Source organism: Notolepis coatsorum (genome assembly GCF_963971535.1).
Source record: "Notolepis coatsorum genome assembly, chromosome: 1".
Classification (NCBI taxonomy): domain Eukaryota; kingdom Metazoa; phylum Chordata; class Actinopteri; order Aulopiformes; family Paralepididae; genus Notolepis; species Notolepis coatsorum.
This window is the reverse complement of record NC_140165.1, coordinates 252,464,315-252,484,165: the sequence shown is the minus strand read 5'-3', so window position 1 is coordinate 252,484,165 and position 19,851 is coordinate 252,464,315. Positions and strand designations below refer to the sequence as shown.

The 19,851-nt window shown below is 46.6% G+C and overlaps 1 protein-coding gene across 1 annotated transcript in view; it reads left to right on the top strand.

Moving 5' to 3' along the window:
* Positions 1–19,851, top strand: part of col4a4 (collagen, type IV, alpha 4) — a gene marked incomplete at its 5' end in the record, with an annotated part of 174,636 nt that overhangs the window by 122,998 nt on the left and 31,787 nt on the right. The window contains one exon of the mRNA XM_084309776.1: positions 59–166. Within this exon, the coding sequence (XP_084165902.1) occupies positions 59–166 (108 nt within the window). The remainder of the gene's footprint in view (positions 1–58; positions 167–19,851) is intronic.

Below are 19,851 nucleotides of genomic sequence, written 5' to 3'. Positions count from 1 at the left end.
GCCACTGGCATCTTTTTGTTGTTCGGTTGCCCTTATACCTCCTGTGTGTCTCTGCCAGGTCCCCCAGGGGTGTGTGGAGTGCCAGGCCTGCCAGGGTCAGACTGTAAGGGGCTGGTACCAGGACACTCTGGAGAGGCTGGCTTCACTGGACCAGATGGACCTACAGGTCAGAACCACACACACACAGACACAGACACACACACACACACACACACACACACACACACACACACACACACACACACACACACACACACACACACACACACACACACACACACACACACACACAGTAGTCTCCAGTTCCAAACGCTTACTCTATTGTAGAAGATTGAGCGGTGTTGTCAATGGTGTGGTTTGGGTCATTCTACCTTCTTCTAACCTGAATCCTACGGTTCTGTTGTGAGGAGAACATGTGGTAATCTGTCGTGAGGACATGTGATAATCTGTCGTGAGGACATGTGATAATCTGTCGTGAGGACATGTGATAATCTGTTGTGAGGACATATGATAATCTGTCGTGAGGACATGTGATAATCTGTCGTGACGAGGACATGTGATAATCTGTCGTGAGGACATGTGATAATCTGTTGTGAGGACATGTGATAATCTGTTGTGAGGAGGACATGTGGTAATCTGTTGTGAGGAGGACATGTGATAATCTGTCGTGAGGACATGTGATAATCTGTTGTGAGGACATGTGATAATCTGTCGTGACGAGGACATGTGATAATCTGTCGTGAGGACATGTGATAATCTGTTGTGAGGACATGTGATAATCTGTTGTGAGGACATGTGATAATCTGCCGTGAGGACATGTGATAATCTGTTGTGAGGACATGTGATAATCTGTTGTGAGGACATGTGATAATCTGTCGTGAGGAAGACATGTGATAATCTGTCGTGAGGACATGTGATAATCTGTTGTGAGGACATGTGATAATCTGTTGTGAGGAGGACATGTGATAATCTGTCGTGAGGAGGACATGTGATAATCTGTCGTGAGGACATGTGATAATCTGTTGTGAGGACATGTGATAATCTGTTGTGAGGAGGACATGTGATAATCTGTCGTGAGGACATGTGATAATCTGTTGTGAGGACATGTGATAATCTGTTGTGAGGACATGTGTGTGATGATTAAGGATGTTATGATTACTTTGCACCACTAGGTGTCAGTATGATAGGCTCTGATAAGTAGGACATCCAGGAAGTAAGAACGACCATCTGAAGATAACATGTAACTTGTGCTGTGGTAGTAAAATAAAGTACTGGTGTTCATGAGCAAGGACTCAACTCATAATTGAACCACTGAACAAAACATGGTACCAGGAGTAAAAACTACATTGTGACAGGTGGCATGGATTCCTTAAAGCCACCGGAGAGTTTGAAACTAACTGGAAATGTCGACAGCAACTGGCGTACCTTCAAACAGCAGTTCCAGCTATACCTTGTGGCCTTGGGACTGGAAAACAAGTTGGATTCCAGGAAGGTAGCATTACTTCTAACAATAGCAGGCCCACAGGCCATAGAAGTGTACAATACATTTGTGTATGAAGAGGAAGCGGATAACATAAATTTGGATAAAGTGTTTGAGAAATTTGATGCTCATTGCTCTCCAAAAAAGAATGAAACATATGAGAGATATGTGTTTCGTTGTCGGATGCAACAACAAGGGGAACCTTTTGATGTTTTTCTGACTGACCTGAAGCTTAACACTTTGACTGCCAGGGGGCGTCTTTAGACGTCTTTGCTGGCGATGCTAAAGTTGCCGGGGGACGCTTTACGTCGTCTTTATATCAATATTTCAAAAATCTGCGATCTGATCCATAATGTCCCTCCGCTGGCCTGAGACACAAGTGTGATCTCCTCTCAATCCTCTAGCGGTTCAAGACCGCCATCTGGTGGCCGATCGGCAGATCGAAACCGGATGTCAACCTTTAACCCGGTAGGACTCACTCCATATGGGGTCCGGGCACTCGCTAATGTTAGAGAGACTCCGTCTTCACACAGTGAACATCGATCGCTGCAAATAACTCGAAAAAACAACATGATTTGGACGTATATATTATAATACAACCTGGAAATGGACCGACTATTTCAACATCCCATAATGGAAAACTGTCTACCCCACGCTGATCGCCCAACGGCCCGCGGAGACTGGGGTGAGTTTTAGCGTGTAATATTACCGTGTTCGACACTAACTGCTATGATGAACATTTGACCCACATTAGATGATTGGTATAACGCTGCCCACGGAATTATAAACGCCCCCTCGCCCATCCGGTCAACATCAGATGACGTGTAGTAACTTCTAGAAGTACGTCTAGTTGGAATTTTTTATATCGCCCCGATTGCCATCAAACTGTATTTCATCATCAATATAATGCATTTGGGGCTATATATCACGTTCTGGAGAAAGCTGCAGAAAGAGATGAAAACATACTTATACATTAGACCATACTTTACTATGAATATGTGAATGAAAAAGTTTAACGTTGCTACACAATGAACAATACATATAGGACTTTGAATGGGCCCTAATAATGGCAATGTAGCAATAGAATTTAAAAAGTTATAGCCCTGCAAAGAAGGGGACTTTCTCCATAGACAAATAGCGCTGGCAATCTATGGTATATCATTAATTTAACCTTAGGCAACCAAAGTGTTAAAGCACATTCATGCAACTTTTCAACACTGAGGGATTCCTTGACCAGAGACCAGATTGTTTTTGGAGTGGAGGATAAAAAGGTCAGAGAAAGGCTACTAAGGGAAACAGAGCTGACACTAGAAGGGGCCATCAAGATCTGCCATGCGAGTGAGCTGTCCCATATGCATGTGAGGACATTCGGTGAGATGGCAGCAGGCACAGAAAATGTGGGTCATGGTGCAGATGTGGGTGCCATTTCAAGCACAGGAAAAAGACACACAAAGACACGGCCTGCACAGCGGACGGACGACAGAGTGACGACAGAGTGTCCATATTCTTTTCTGTTGTTGCTGAAGGACTTGATTCACTGCTGGGTGATAAAGCCTGTGAAGACCTGGAGCTGGTGAAAAGAGTGTATCGCATCAACACAACTGTGAGTACACCAAGTGACTCTGTTGACTCAATAGTACAGAACTTTGCAGATGTCTTCAAGGGTTTTGGTGTATTGCCATTCACATATAAAATCCAGCTGAAAGCAAATGCACAGCCAGTGGTGCATGCTGCACGAAGAGTTCCGGCACCACTGAGAGACCGTGTTAAAAAAGAACTGGACAGGATGACAGTGCTGGGGGTGATACAGAAGGTAGAGGAACCAACAGAATGGGTCAATTCTATGGTGTGCGTGAAGAGAAAAAATGGTGACCTGAGAATATGTATGGACCCAAAAGATCTGAATGAAAACATAAAGCGGGAACACTACCAGATACCCAAGCGTGAGGAAATCACCAGTGAGATGGCTGGTGCCAGATACTTCACAAAGCTTGACGCATCACAAGGCTTCTGGCAGCTGAAATTGGATGAAAGCAGCACCAAGTACTGCACCTTTAATACACCTTTCGGCAGATATTGCTTCCTCAGACTGCCTTTTGGAATCTGTTCAGCATCTGAAATATTTCACAGAGCAGTGGAACACATCATCGAAGGGCTGGATGGAGTTCGAGCCTATGTTGATGACATCAACGTCTGGGGCTCCACAGTCCAAGAACACAATAAGAGACTGACCAACGTGCTGGAGAGGATACGAAAGTTTGGACTAAAGCTCAACAAGAGCAAATGTCAGTTTGGAGCTCAAGAAATCATCTTCCTTGGAGACAAGCTCTCTGCACAAGGTGTCCAGGCTGACCAGGAAAAAGTCAATGCCATACACAGCATGCCAAGGCCCACAGACAAGACAGGTGTGCTACGCATTATGGGAATGGTCAACTTCATAGGTAAATTCATTCCTAACCTATCGGCAAAGACAGCCTGTATTCGTGAGCTCCTGCATAAAGGGGATGAGTTCAAATGGGCATCCAAACATGAGCATGAGTGGCAGAGGCTCAAAGAGACACTGACAACTGCACCTGTGTTGGCATTCTATGACTCGACGAAGAGGATCAAAGTGTCGACGGATGCCTCCAAGGACGGAATTGGAGGAGTACTCCTACAGGCTGAAGGTGAGCATTGGAAACCAGTGGCCTATGCATCCAGGTCCATGACAGAGACAGAGTGTAGATATGCACAAATCGAAAAAGAATGCCTAGGGTTAGTGTTCTGAAGGATCAGATTAAACCGAATATATATATTTATTTATATATATATATTTAATTGTATTTGTATATCCCCTGATATCCCTTGTATATTCCTTGTACAATATGCATTGAATATCCCTTCTAGTCTACTGAACATCCCATAATAGTCTCCATTCTACCATTGGACGAGACCTTGGTGCCAGGTCGCCATACCCCTCAGACCAGGTTCAATCGTACCGCTCAACATGTATGGACAAGTCCTAGTTCCGCGTAGGAATATGTCTACCGCACCACTAATGGTACTATTTGTTCATAGTGCGTATATATACTGCGCTATTAAAGTAGAGCTTTCTTTTTAGTCCAGTTCCTTACCCTCCAACAGAGTGACAGACGCAAAAGCCTCCCCGCGAACCACGTGTGGGCAGTAAGGCCAATTCGGCCCAGTATCGGCATTGAGACATCGTGTATATTAATATTTGAATAGTCATATTTGGCACTATATCGTCGAGTTGGACGTATTCTATTAAGCTAATAATAGTCTATTCATATGTAGTGCCTCGTGCGGTAAGAGTTCTATAGTAATCAGCACCCCCATCGTTTCGGGCATCAGCTGGACGCTTATCCAGGGTGGTTGACCCCACGTGAAGCTGCACCCGAGGAGCTCCAGGCCAAAGAGCGAGTGGACCTGTATATTGGATTATTCTACCGACGACGGCTAGCCTTCCCCGGCTTGGATTATGCTTTGAGTACTTTGATTATTCTATGGATAAAGGCCAACACTGCGGTGTGTTGGAAATACCCCCCCCGGAGAGGACGACAGGTGAGAAGACGCTCTACACGACGAGGTCGCCTCACGTCTCTCCATCGTGGACCGGAGGACGCCGGCCACAGAGAGTCCAACTGCTTTCATCTGTGGATCGAGGATCGCTGGGCACCGGGTCGCACGACTGTGGGCTCTCCCAGGATACCCTCGGCCAGACGGGATACAGCCAGACTCTATCCCCCCCCCCTCCAGCTGTCCTACAAGCAGTCGGAACCTTCCCCTAGTGTATCCAGCTATATAATCATTCAAGTATCATTGCTATTGTTCCCTAAATATTCCAGGTTGTATATTTGCTTCCTGCGCAATCAGAGATTGGACATTCGATATTGATCTACCTACGAATACTCATTTGCCATAAAAGTGCATACTATTTCAAATCATAAATGTAATTAAGTGATCGTTGTACATACCTTTTGCTATGTATTATTATTAAACGCAGACTTTCGACTTGGTACATTTGTGTTGGATCTGTTTCATCAGGTGGGAGTGTTTATCATAATTATTTATACCTAGTACTGGGTGGCCAGAGTCTAAAGTACAAGAGGTAGTGGTAGTAAGTATCATATCTAACAATACAGTCAGGGAATTGTACCCCTCAGTTACAATTGGTCCTTCGAGCCGGAGGGTAATCAGTGTAATATTAATATGGTGTTATTAATATTAAAATGGCCTATGATGAACACTCCACGAAACGATCCTCCTAACCAACAACGCCCGCGGCGCAAACGACAGCTCCCTCAGTACCTAGAGGCTTACGCTGTCAGTCAACAACCTAGTCTTCTACCAACAGTAAACGCGGTAAAACTAGAAAGTAAAATTATGTCTAACCCTAACGACCAGGCTACCCCGACCATAGAGGCCCCTATGGGTTCTAACGTAACTGACCCAGCTCACGGTGGGGACCAGGGGGAACCAGACATGACTTTACACCCCGCCAATACCGAAGAAGTAGTCCCCGACGAGTCCCGGGAGGAAGACAACACTACCGAGAGAGAACTCGGCACGGAAGAAGATGAGGAGAGCACCGTGGAGATAGAGCTCCAAGACTCCGCACGGAGTACCCCAAGGGACGGCTCCCCTATACAACCGTCTTCTCCCAGCGAGGCAGAGAGGACACTACAGCAGGCATTCCTCGTCAGCCTGAAAGCCTCTACTGAACGCGATAGACTCCAGGGTGAACGCGATCGATTGCAGATACAGCAACGGAGCGAAGAAGAGCACATACGCCTGGAAATAAGACGCATTCAGATGGAAGAGAATATGGCAAGAGACCGGGCCGACGCCCAGCGCGCCGCCACCGGTGCCCAGAGAGAATCGGATCTCACCAAGCGCGAAGCCGAGCGCGACAGAGCACAAGCGCAACTAATAGAACAGCTGATCAGAAGGACAACACCCCCTCCCTCCACCAGAGGCTCCAGGAACTCGTCTAGACATCACTCCAGGGCGGCATCCCCTAGCCGAGTAAGCGACCCTGAACTTGACCAACAGACGAGGTTTATACCCCCCGCAGACCCCCTTCCCCAACCGGTCCAAGCGAGACCCAGCCACCGGGAAGGAGCAGCATACACTGCGGAGAGGCTAAATCAGAGACTACAAGCCCTGGATGACCTAACGGAAGACGAAGAGGAAGAGGAGGAGAACCACGCCCGACGACAGCACAGTACTCTACCGGACCAGGAGGTCCAGTACAGCCCAGGCTATACCCCCGCGGAGCTGCGCTACAGACCCCCGACGCTATTCACGGGTGAGCACGACGCACGACCCGCACCGAGGAACAGCACCTGGACCAGCGGGCCATGGTACACAGCCGGTACCAGCCCACGCCAAGGAGCAGGAGGAGACTCGCCTAGGAGGCCTCTCCCCCAACGCTCGCCGATGTATCAACAATCCGCGTCATACATTGGCACACCTATGGTACCAGACTTCACCCAGGAGAACCGGGCCCAGTATACGGAGCTCCGCATGTGTCTGGAGACAATGTTGGTGGATGTCATTGATGAACGCCATAAATACGCGATACTACTGAAGCATTTAAAGGTACCCCGCGCGCACAACATAGCGCTCGCCTACGCCACTTCCACGACCCCATACACCGCAGCGCTGGTAGCGTTGGACCAGAGATATGGACGTATATGGGATTACGTGATCCAGGAGATCAGGCACATCGACCGCCTACCCCCAGCAACAGACAATCGAGCACTGGACGACCTGTCCATCAGAGTGCAGTCCCTGGTAGGGATGCTGGGAGCGCAGAGGGAAAAGGGTAGGCATGAACTATACGCCAACTCAAATGTAGAGAGGATCTTGGAGAAGCTACCGCCCGCCCGACAGGAGCGCTTTAGGCGGCAGAGAGACCACCGAGACCCTAATGGCCCCGAACCGAACCTCCTCGATCTAGCCGACTTCCTGGCGAGAGAAGTCAGCAGCTTACGGCTAGATACATTCGGACGGAGCACCCCTGGCTCCAGAGAAGGAACCAGGAGACTAAATGATGGAAGAAGATCGGTGACTGTCATGCACCAATCGGAGTCAGTGCCAAGCAGTAGGAGCCACAGTACCCCCTCAAGAAAGGAGAAGTGGAAGATAGTGTGCCCCTACTGTGAGAAAGAACACTGGCTGTCACAATGTGACTCATTCCCCAAGATGAATGCGGAGGAAGCGAGTCAATGGATAAAGTCCAACAGACGCTGTTTTCGCTGTGCGCGATCACACATGGCAGCCGAATGCCGCTTAAAGAAAAAGTGCAGTCGGTGCGATGGAGCCCATCTGGACATACTCCACGACAGTAACAGACGGCGGCCTCCACCCGCACCATCCAGCAGCAAAGCAAGCGTCATGTACATCGACCCCGCCAGCAGCAGCGGAGCCAGAGTGCTCTTAAAGGTAGTCCGTGTGACATTGAGCTACCAGAATAAAGTCATGGACACTTACGCCGTCCTTGATGACGGGTCAGAGAAGACCCTTCTGCTCGCGTCCGCTGCGGCCCAGCTAGGGCTGCGGGGGAGCGAAAACCAAATGACAATTCGGACAATAAGAAGAGATTTGAAAACGATAAAGGGCGAGAATGTCTCATTCTCTATCGCAGCAAGCGGCCAGCCCGAGCGACGGTACAGGATTACAGACGCTTTCACCAGCCAAGAAATAGGACTCTCGCGGTACACATACCCCGTAGCCAAGCTGATGGAGAAATATGTACATCTACGCAAGCTACCGATCCCACTCATAGACGGTGCTACCCCGACACTGTTGATAGGCTCCGACCATGCAGACCTCATTGTCCCGATAGACCAGGTTCATACCGGACCCAGAGGCTGTCCTGCAGCAGTCGAGACCCGCCTAGGATGGACTCTCCAAGGCCCACTCGCCAAATCTCTCAACCGAACCACAGCCACCAGCTGTCTCCACTCCCGAGTCACAGAGGGAGACACCGCACTCCTGCAGCATGTAGAGAGGCTATGGACCTTAGAACAAATGCCCTTTAAGAACGAAAAGAAAGACATTCGCTCTAAAGACGACATCTACGCCATTAACCTCCTCGAGACGGGAACAAAGAGAGTCCCAGTCAGCGGCGTGTTGAGATACGCCACGCCACTCCTGCGGCGGGAAGGGATGCCTACCTTTCACGCAAAGAAAGACGCCACAGAGCGGTACCTACTAAACACAGAGCGGCGCTTAGCCAAGGACCCCGCCCAAGAAAGTGTATACCGCGCTGAGATTGAGAAGCTCATCACAGCGGGACACGTCACAAAGATTGACATTAAAGAGGCCGACCAGACGACTGAATCGTGGTACGTGCCCCACCACAAGGTTCATCACAACGGCAAAGACCGCATCGTGTTTAACTGCAGCTACCAGATCGGATCCCAAAATCTGAATAAAGAGCTATTGCCCGGTCCTACACTCGGCCCCTCCCTACTAGGCGTACTACTCCGCTTCCGCCAGGACAAGGTGGCTATCAGCGGGGATATCAAAGGGATGTTCCTGCAGGTGAGATTAGTAGAGGAGGACAAGCCCCTGTTGCGGTTCCTATGGAGAGAGAGGCCAGGAGATGAGCACCCAGCCATCTACCAATGGGAAGTCCTCCCTTTCGGAACTACATGCAGCCCATGCTGTGCTACATTTGCACTACAGAGACATGTCGCAGAGGACCCAGCAGCGGACAAAGAGGTCCGACACAGTGTGAAGAACAGCTTCTACGTAGATAACTGTCTACAAAGCGTTTCGACCCAGGAAGAAGCCGAGGCTCTCCTACTTAAACTCCGCGCCTCTCTGATCAAAGGCGGCTTTGATCTCAGGCAGTGGGCCAGCAGCGATCCGCACGTACTGCGCAGCCTCTCCTCCGAGGACAAGGCAGCGAGCAGCGAGACCTGGATGGCCACAATCCCAGGAGAAGCCCAAGAGATGACACTAGGACTAGTGTGGCGCTTCAAAACAGATTCGCTCCACTATAGACACAAACCCCTGACCACGGAGCAGGGAAGGTCGACGGCAATACCGACCACCAGACGGAGTGTGTACAGAACACTCGCCCGACAATATGACCCGTTAGGATGTATACTACCGTACACCACCAGGGCAAAGATGATTGTACGAGCATTGTGGGACAAGGACCAGGGCTGGGACGACCCCATTCCCGCACACCTTGCATCCACCTGGAGAGAGTGGGAGATGGAACTCCACTCACTCCCAGGCATTAATATACGCCGAAGCTACTTCCCACCCACGGTGAGGCCAGAGACATGTAAAATGGATCTACACGTCTTCAGTGACGCCTCCGAGGTCGCCTACGGATCAGTAGCCTACTTGCGGGCCCAAGAAGAGGGGGGAGAGATCTACACAGCATTCATCCTCGCCCGCTCGAGAATAGCCCCACGCAAGCAACAGTCTATCCCACGTCTAGAGCTCTGCGCAGCCCTCGCAGGAGCGCATCTAGCCACGCTCATCCAACGTGAGCTCACCATTCCGGTGCATAGAACAATCCTGTGGTCAGATTCCACGACAGTACTCGCCTGGATCAAATCGGATTCATACAAATACAAAGTCTTCGTGGGAGTCAGAGTCACTGAGATTCAAGAGTTAACCGGAGAGTTAACCGGAGAAGCAAACTGGCGCTATGTTGATACAAAACCCAACCCAGCTGACGTCATCACCCGGGGAATGTCCCTAGATGACTTAACCCGTCATAACATCTACAGTGACGGACCAGCATTCCTCAAGCTCCCGGAAGGAGATTGGCCCACGCCCACCCCGAGGGAAGCAAGTGACGAGGAGGCTGAGAATAAGAAACCCATGTTCTGTGGATTGAGCACTGTTGTCTCCGCAGACCCCAACATAGACGATTGCATTACCATAGAGAGTGCGCAGCAACGGACATTCCTGCGGCACCACCCAGAGATTAAGTCCCCCGCTGATATGTCAGCAGCTGACTACGAGGAAGCGGAACTGCTTCTACTGCAACGAGCCCAGAGAGACTCGTTCCCCGATGAACTAGACTGTCTACAGGGAGGAAAGCCCGTCCCATCAGACAGCAGATTGATTCATCTGGCCCCCGAGAGTGACACACATACCCTCATCAGAGTGGGTGGTCGCCTGCGGAGAGCCCCCAATTTACCGGATGACATTAAGTACCCGATCGTATTGAACAGCCGACACAAGGTCACAGAGCTGATTATAAAGAAATACGACGAGGATGTACACCACGCAGGAGCAGAGAGAGTCTTCGCGGAAATCAGACGTCGTTACTGGATACTTCAAGGAAGAGAGGCGGTGCGACGCTTCCAGCGAACCTGTCTAGACTGCCGAAAGTGGCGCGCGCAGCCCAGCATACCACGGATGGCTGACCTACCTCCATGTCGCCTCCGACTCGGCGACAAGCCATTCCACTCAACAGGCATGGACTGTTTTGGCCCGCTGCACATAAAGAAAGGAAGAGGCACCGAGAAGCGGTGGGGTATTGTATTCAAATGCATGACCACCAGAGCGATACATATCGAGCTCCTTCCGACCATGAGCGCAGACTCATTCCTTATGGCCTTCCGAAGATTCACATCACGGAAAGGAAAACCGTCTACATTATTGTCCGATCACGGGACAAACTTCAAAGGCGGAGAAAGAGAGCTGAGGGAGAGCTTCCAAGCTATGGGCCCAGAACTTAAGACCCACCTCGCTCCAGCCCAGATTGACTTCCAATTCAACCCCCCAAACGCACCCCACTTCGGTGGAACTTGGGAACGAGAAGTACGTTCTATAAAGACAGCCCTGTACGCAGTACTTGGGGCCCAGACTGTGGCGGAAGAAGTCCTAATGACAGTCCTCACGGAGATTGAGGGAGTATTGAACTCAAAGCCCCTCGGTTACGTTTCCAGTGATGTAGCAGATGTCGACCCAGTCACCCCCAACACCCTCCTGATGGGGCGGCTAGATCCCGCGTTACCCCAGACAATGTACCGGCCTGAAGAAGCGAACGGCCGACGAATGTGGAGGTACAGCCAAGTATTAGCCGACAAGTTTTGGAGCAGTTTCCTACTGCACTACCTACCGTCTCTACAGACCCGCCAGAAGTGGGTAAAAGAGAGAGACAATTTGACGGAAGGAACAGTCGTCATGATTATTGACCAGTCACTACCCAGAGCTATGTGGCCGGCTGGCCGCGTAAGCAAAGTGATCACCGGTGCCGATGGCAAGGTCCGAGCAGCTGAAGTACTCGTCCAGGGGCGCATTTACACCCGTCCTGTGGCGAGGCTCATAGAACTGCCCCGACTCCCAGACACAATCGATGATGACCATGACCCTATGACTTTGTGAGTTGACTGACCCTTACAGCGAACCCTTGAGTGGTAGACAGTGCGGTTAATCTGTCTCTGCTTAACTAATTGGGTTGGGACCAATTAGGGGGCGGCTGTTCTGAAGGATCAGATTAAACCGAATATATATATGTATTTATATATATATATTTAATTGTATTTGTATATCCCCTGATATCCCTTGTATATTCCTTGTACAATATGCATTGAATATCCCTTCTAGTCTACTGAACATCCCATAATAGTCTCCATTCTACCATTGGACGAGACCTTGGTGCCAGGTCGCCATACCCCTCAGACCAGGTTCAATCGTACCGCTCAACATGTATGGACAAGTCCTAGTTCCGCGTAGGAATATGTCTACCGCACCACTAATGGTACTATTTGTTCATAGTGCGTATATATACTGCGCTATTAAAGTAGAGCTTTCTTTTTAGTCCAGTTCCTTACCCTCCAACAGAGTGACAGACGCAAAAGCCTCCCCGCGAACCACGTGTGGGCAGTAAGGCCAATTCGGCCCAGTATCGGCATTGAGACATCGTGTATATTAATATTTGAATAGTCATATTTGGCACTATATCGTCGAGTTGGACGTATTCTATTAAGCTAATAATAGTCTATTCATATGTAGTGCCTCGTGCGGTAAGAGTTCTATAGTAATCAGCACCCCCATCGTTTCGGGCATCAGCTGGACGCTTATCCAGGGTGGTTGAACCCACGTGAAGCTGCACCCGAGGAGCTCCAGGCCAAAGAGCGAGTGGACCTGTATATTGGATTATTCTACCGACGACGGCTAGCCTTCCCCGGCTTGGATTATGCTTTGAGTACTTTGATTATTCTATGGATAAAGGCCAACACTGCGGTGTGTTGGAAATACCCCCCCCGGAGAGGACGACAGGTGAGAAGACGCTCTACACAACGAGGTCGCCTCACGTCTCTCCATCGTGGACCGGAGGACGCCGGCCACAGAGAGTCCAACTGCTTTCATCTGTGGATCGAGGATCGCTGGGCACCGGGTCGCACGACTGTGGGCTCTCCCAGGATACCCTCGGCCAGACGGGATACAGCCAGACTCTATCCCCCCCCCTCCAGCTGTCCTACAAGCAGTCGGAACCTTCCCCTAGTGTATCCAGCTATATAATCATTCAAGTATCATTGCTATTGTTCCCTAAATATTCCAGGTTGTATATTTGCTTCCTGCGCAATCAGAGATTGGACATTCGATATTGATCTACCTACGAATACTAATTTGCCATAAAAGTGCATACTATTTCAAATCATAAATGTAATTAAGTGATCGTTGTACATACCTTTTGCTATGTATTATTATTAAACGCAGACTTTCGACTTGGTACATTTGTGTTGGATCCGTTTCATCAGGTGGGAGTGTTTATCATAATTATTTATACCTAGTACTGGGTGGCCAGAGTCTAAAGTACAAGAGGTAGTGGTAGTAAGTATCATATCTAACAATACAGTCAGGGAATTGTACCCCTCAGTTACAGTTAGTGTTTGGCCTAGAGAGGTTTCACAGCTACATATATGGCCTACCCTCCTTCATTGTAGAGACAGATCATTGTCCTTTGGTTGCAATCATAAAAAAAAACTTAAATGAAATGTCGCCAAGGATTCAGCGCATGATGATGAAAATGCAGAGATACGACTTTGAGCTGATCTACACACCAGGAAAACACCTGATACTCTCCGATGCGCTCTCACGGGCACCCACAGGGAAAGGTGTGAGCACGACTGAAGAAGATGTTCAAAACCATGTCAACATGGTGGCTGCTGCGCTTCCTATATCAGACACAAAGTCCAGACAAATAGCTGAAGAAACAGCAAAAGACACAGAGCTGCAATGTATCATTGGAAACATGCAAAATGGATGGCCTGTAGGTTCCTGTCCACTGTTCCACGACATCAGAGGTGAACTGAGTGTTGTTGATGGACTGTTGCTAAGGACAAATAGAATTGTCATTCCACAAGAATTGAGAAGGGACATACTACAGAGGATCCATGAAGGTCATCTCGGTGTCGAGAAATGCAAGAGAAGAGCGAGAAACGCAGTCTTCTGGCCTGGGATCAACAAAGACATTGAGAGACTGATAAGTGGATGTGAAACATGCCAGAGACATAGGAACAAGCAAACCAAAGAGCCTATGATGGTAGCTGATGTCCCAACAGCACCATGGGATAAAGTAGGAATGGATTTGTTTCATCTCAAGGGTAAAGACTATGTAGTGGTCATTGACTATCACTCAAACTTCCCTGAAATGGCATTGCTATCAAATACATCATCAACCTGTGTTATAACACATACAAAATCGATCTTCGCCAGACACGGCATACCAAACACAGTGGTGAGTGACAACGGGCCATGCTTTAAGAGCAGAGAGTGGCAGGAATTTGCAAAACGGTACGGCTTCAAGCATGTGACATCCAGTCCTCTGTATGCACAGTCAAATGGAAAAGCTGAAAAAGGAGTCCACATCCTCAAGCAGCTCCTGAAGAAAGCTGCTGACAGTGACTCAGATCCCTACCTTGCTCTTCTGAGCTACAGAGCATCACCCCTCGCTTGCGGACTGTCACCTGCTGAGCTGCTGATGAATCGAAAGCTGCGTACCACACTGCCGAGTTACTCAAAGAAAAAGAAACATCCAAAGTTGGAACAAAAGCTACAACAACAGAAGATGAAACAGAAGTCATTCTATGACAGAACAGCCAGGCAGCTTCCACCACTATCAAGCAACGATACAGTTAGGATTGAAGATCCTGATGGATGGAAGACAAACGCCACTGTTCTTCAAGAAGTAGCTTCACGGTCTTTCACTGTGAGAACAGAGGAAGGTCATATCTTCAGACGTAACCGTCGCAGTCTTCTGAAAACACAAGGGACTGTTCGAGAGCTCAGTGAAGCCCACACTGAGTCTGAGTCCGTCTCTCCACCTCTGACAGACTATAACCCTGACAACAGTCCAGGTGAACCTGTCTTAAGAAGAAGTGCAAGAGAAATCAGAAAGCCTGAAAGACTGGATTCGTAAAAAATGAAGAAAGCAAAAATGAAAAAAAAAAAAATAGAAAAAGTGTGATAGAAAGATTTTATATATATAGTGTAGTATGTATTAATTGTGTTAATATGGTAATTGGTTAAAATGATGTGTTAAAGAAAAAATTGTTAAGATACCTGACACCTGTAATTTAGTTTTTCTACCGTTTACAGAGAAAGGGGGATGTGATGATTAAGGATGTTATGATTACTTTGCACCACTAGGTGTCAGTATGATAGGCTCTGATAAGTAGGACATCCAGGAAGTAAGAACGACCATCTGAAGATAACATGTAACTTGTGCTGTGGTAGTAAAATAAAGTACTGGTGTTCATGAGCAAGGACTCAACTCATAATTGAACCACTGAACAAAACAATGTGATAATCTGTTGTGAGGACATGTGATAATCTGTTGTGAGGACATGTGATAATCTGTTGTGAGGAGGACATGTGATAATCTGTCGTGAGGACATGTGATAATCTGTTGTGAGGAGGACATGTGATAATCTGTTGTGAGGACATGTGATAATCTGTCGTGAGGAGGACATGTGATAATCTGTCGTGACGAGGACATGTGATAATCTGTCGTGAGGACATGTGATAATCTGTCGTGACGAGGACATGTGCTAATCTGTCGTGACGAGGACATGTGATAATCTGTTGTGAGGAGGACATGTGATCATCTGTCGTGAGGAGGACATGTGATAATCTGTTGTGAGGACATGTGATAATCTGTTGTGAGGAGGACATGTGATAATCTGTTGTGAGGACATGTGATAATCTGTTGTGAGGATATGTGATAATCTGTTGTGAGGACATGTGATAATCTGTCGTGACGAGGACATGTGATAATCTGTCGTGAGGACATGTGATCATCTGTCGTGACGAGGACATGTGATAATCTGTCGTGAGGAGGACATGTGATAATCTGTTGTGAGGAGGACATGTGATAATCTGTCGTGAGGACATGTAATAATCTGTCGTGACGAGGACATGTGATAATCTGTCGTGAGGACATGTGATAATCTGTTGTGAGGACATGTGATAATCTGTCGTGACGAGGACATGTGATAATCTGTTGTGAGGAGGACATGTGATAATCTGTTGTGAGGACATGTGATAATCTGTTGTGAGGACATGTGATAATCTGTCGTGAGGAGGACATGTGATCATCTGTCGTGAGGAGGAGGTGTAATAATCTGTTGTGAGGACATGTGATAATCTGTTGTGAGGACATGTGATAATCTGTCGTGACGAGGACATGTGATAATCTGTCGTGAGGACATGTGATAATCTGTTGTGAGGAGGAGGTGTAATAATCTGTCGTGAGGACATGTGATAATCTGTTGTGAGGACATGTGATAATCAGTCGTGAGGACATGTGATAATCTGTTGTGAGGAGGACATGTGATAATCTGTCGTGACGAGGACATGTGATAATCTGTCGTGAGGAGGACATGTGATAATCTGTTGTGAGGACATGTGATAATCTGTTGTGAGGAGGACATGTGATAATCTGTTGTGACGAGGACATGTGATAATCTGTTGTGAGGAGGACATGTGATAATCTGTTGTGAGGAGGACATGTGATCATCTGTTGTGAGGACATGTGATAATCTGTTTTGAGGAGGACATGTGATCATCTGTTGTGAGGACATGTGATAATCATACAAGGTACCAACGTGTTCTGTGTCTCAAGGGCTCCAGGCTGTTTCATTGTGCTTGTTTGTCAACTGACAATTAGGAATGTGTTGACAGACAAACATAACACGTTGACAAACATTATAAACTTGTTAACACTTTAACTGCCGAGGTTAAATTCATGATATACCATCCGTTGCCAGCTCTATTTAACATGGAGAAGTTCCCCTTCTTTGCAGGGCTATAACTTTTTAAATTCTATTGCTAGATTGCCATTATTAGGGCCCATTCAATGTCCTATATGTATTGTTCAGGGTGTAGCAACGTTAAACTTTTTCATTCACATATTCATACTAAAATATGGTCTAAAGTATAAGTATGTTTTCATCTCTTTCTGCAGCTTTCTCCAGAACGTGATTTATAGCCCCAAATGCATTATATTGATGATGAAATACAGTTTGATAGCGATCTGTGCGAGATCAAAAATTTCAATTGGACGTACTTCTAGAATTTACTACACGTCATCTGATGTTGACCGGATGGGCGAGGGGGCGTTTATAATTCCGTGGGCAACGTTATACCATTCATCTAATGTGGGTCATATGTTCATCATAGCAGTTAGTAAAGAACACGTTAGAATATAACGCTAAAACTCACCCCAGTCTCCTCGGGCCGTTGGGCGATCAGTGTGGAGTAAACAGTTTTCCATTATGGGATGTCGAAATACCCGATCTATTTCCAGGTTGTATAATAGTATATACGTCCAAATCATGTTGTTTTTTCGAGTTATTTCCACCGATCGATGTTCACTGTGTGAAGACTGAGTCTCTCTAACATTAGCGAGTGCCCGGACCTATGGAGTGAGTCCTGCCGGGTTAAAGGTTGACATCCGGTTTTTCGATCTGCCGATCGGCCACCAGATGGCGCTCTTGAACCGCTAGAGGATTGAGAGGAGATCAGAACTGTGTGTCAAGGCTGCAGAGGGGAAATATGATTCCGATCACAGATTCTTGAAATATTGATATCAAAGACGAGTTCCGGCGTCCGCGGCAACTTGAGCATGGCGGGGAATGACGAGTTCCGGTGTTTTCGGCAGTTAAAGTGTTAACAGACAAACATAACATGTTGACAAACATTATAAACATGTGTTGGACGACAAAGATAACACGTTAACAGACAAACATAACATGTTGACAGACAAACATAACATGTTGACACACAAACATAACATGTTGACAGACAAGCATAACATGTTGACAGACAAACATAACATGTTGACAGACAAACATAACATCTTGACAAACATAACATGTTGACAGACAAACATAACATGTTGACAGACAAACATAACATGTTGACAGACAAACATAACATGTTGACAAACATAACATGTTGACAGACAAACATAACATGTTGACAAACATAACATGTTGACAGACAAACATAACATGTTGACAAACATAACATGTTGACACACAAACATAACATGTTGACACACAAACATAACATGTTGCCAGACAAACACTACAGACATGTTGCCAGACACACCATGGAGAATGGGGTATTTGTGCTCTTTGGTTTCATCCATTGTTTTCAAGGTAAATGTGATCATAATCTGTGATATGGATTTCCGGTGGTATCGCCCTACTTCATCCTGTAACTGTGTGTCTATGGATGTGTGTATATAATGTGTGTGTCTGCTGTGTTTGTGGATGTGTGTATATAATGTGTGTGTGTGCTGTGTTTGTAGATGTGTGTATATAATGTGTGTGTGTCTGCTGTGTTTGTGGATGTGTGTATATAATGTGTGTGTGTCTGCTGTGTTTGTGGATGTGTTTACCGTAAATCCTCAAATATAAGACGGGTCTTCTATTTACCTCAGCTGCAAAGAGCACCAGGCCTTTATTAGAGAGAGGCTTATATAAGAGGCGGGCCTTAATTTAAAAAAATGACACTCATGGACAATCCCTTCATTTTCAGACTTTTATTGCATTATTATTATTATTATTATTATTATTATTATTATTATTATTATTATTATTATTATTATTATTATTATTATTATTATTATTATTATTATTATTATTATTATTATTATTATTATTATTATTATTATTATTTATATTTTTTAATACGTACATTGTCTGTCTACATTTATTTAGACTAGCATTGGTATTTAAATATTGAGTTCAGTTGAGTAATTGTGGGATTAACGTAATTCACACACTGAAGTTGGAACTGTCTATACTAGGTTGTGGGGTCCGGGGATGGTTTAGCATGTGGTACCTTCTCGACTTCCTCCGTCGAATCGAGTTGTTTACATGCAGTAGCTTTAGCTACTAACACTGTCATAGCATCATGATCTCTAATGTGTCAACTGGACAACGCCAGCCTCTCCTGCCAACACCATATAGATAGCGAACATTAACGTTAGCAAACAAAGTCAACGTCATCCAGCTGACACCACATATCTAGATATTATGACAACGTTAGCTAGCGGCTAGCGCTAAAGCTAACCAGAGGGAAACGTTAATGTACGGTAGTCAGTGTAGCGGGAGGCAGCACTTGATTTCCATTGGCAAGAGTTTATCTCATTCTATATCACGGCATAAAAAATAAAAAAAATACTTTTTTTGCGACCTTATAATAGAGACCGGCCTGTGTTTGTCTAAATGCATCAAACCCCCCGGCCATTATGAGAGGCCCCTCCTTTATCGGAGGTCCCTCCTCTATTTGAGGATTTACGGTATATACTGTGGATGTGTGTATACACTATATGTGTGTCTGCTGTGTTTGTGAATGTGTGTATATACTGTGTGTGTGTCTGCTGTGTTTGTACATGTGTGTATATACTGTGTGTGTGTGTCTGCTGTGTTTGTGGATGTGTGTATATACTGTGTGTGTGTCTGCTGTGTTTGTGGATGTGTGTATATACTATGTGTGTTTGTGGATGTGTGTATACGGTGTGTGTTTGTGGATGTGTGTATATACGGTGTGTGTTTGTGGATGTGTGTATATACGGTGTGTGTCTGTGGATGTGTGTATATACGGTGTGTGTCTGTGGATGTGTGTATATACGGTGTGTGTTTGTGGATGTGTGTATATACGGTGTGTGTTTGTGGATGTGTGTATATACGGTGTGTGTCTGTGGATGTGTGTATATACGGTGTGTGTTTGTGGATGTGTGTATATACGGTGTGTGTCTGTGGATGTGTGTATATACGGTGTGTGTCTGTGGATGTGTGTATATACGGTGTGTGTTTGTGGATGTGTGTATATACGGTGTGTGTCTGTGGATGTGTGTATATACGGTGTGT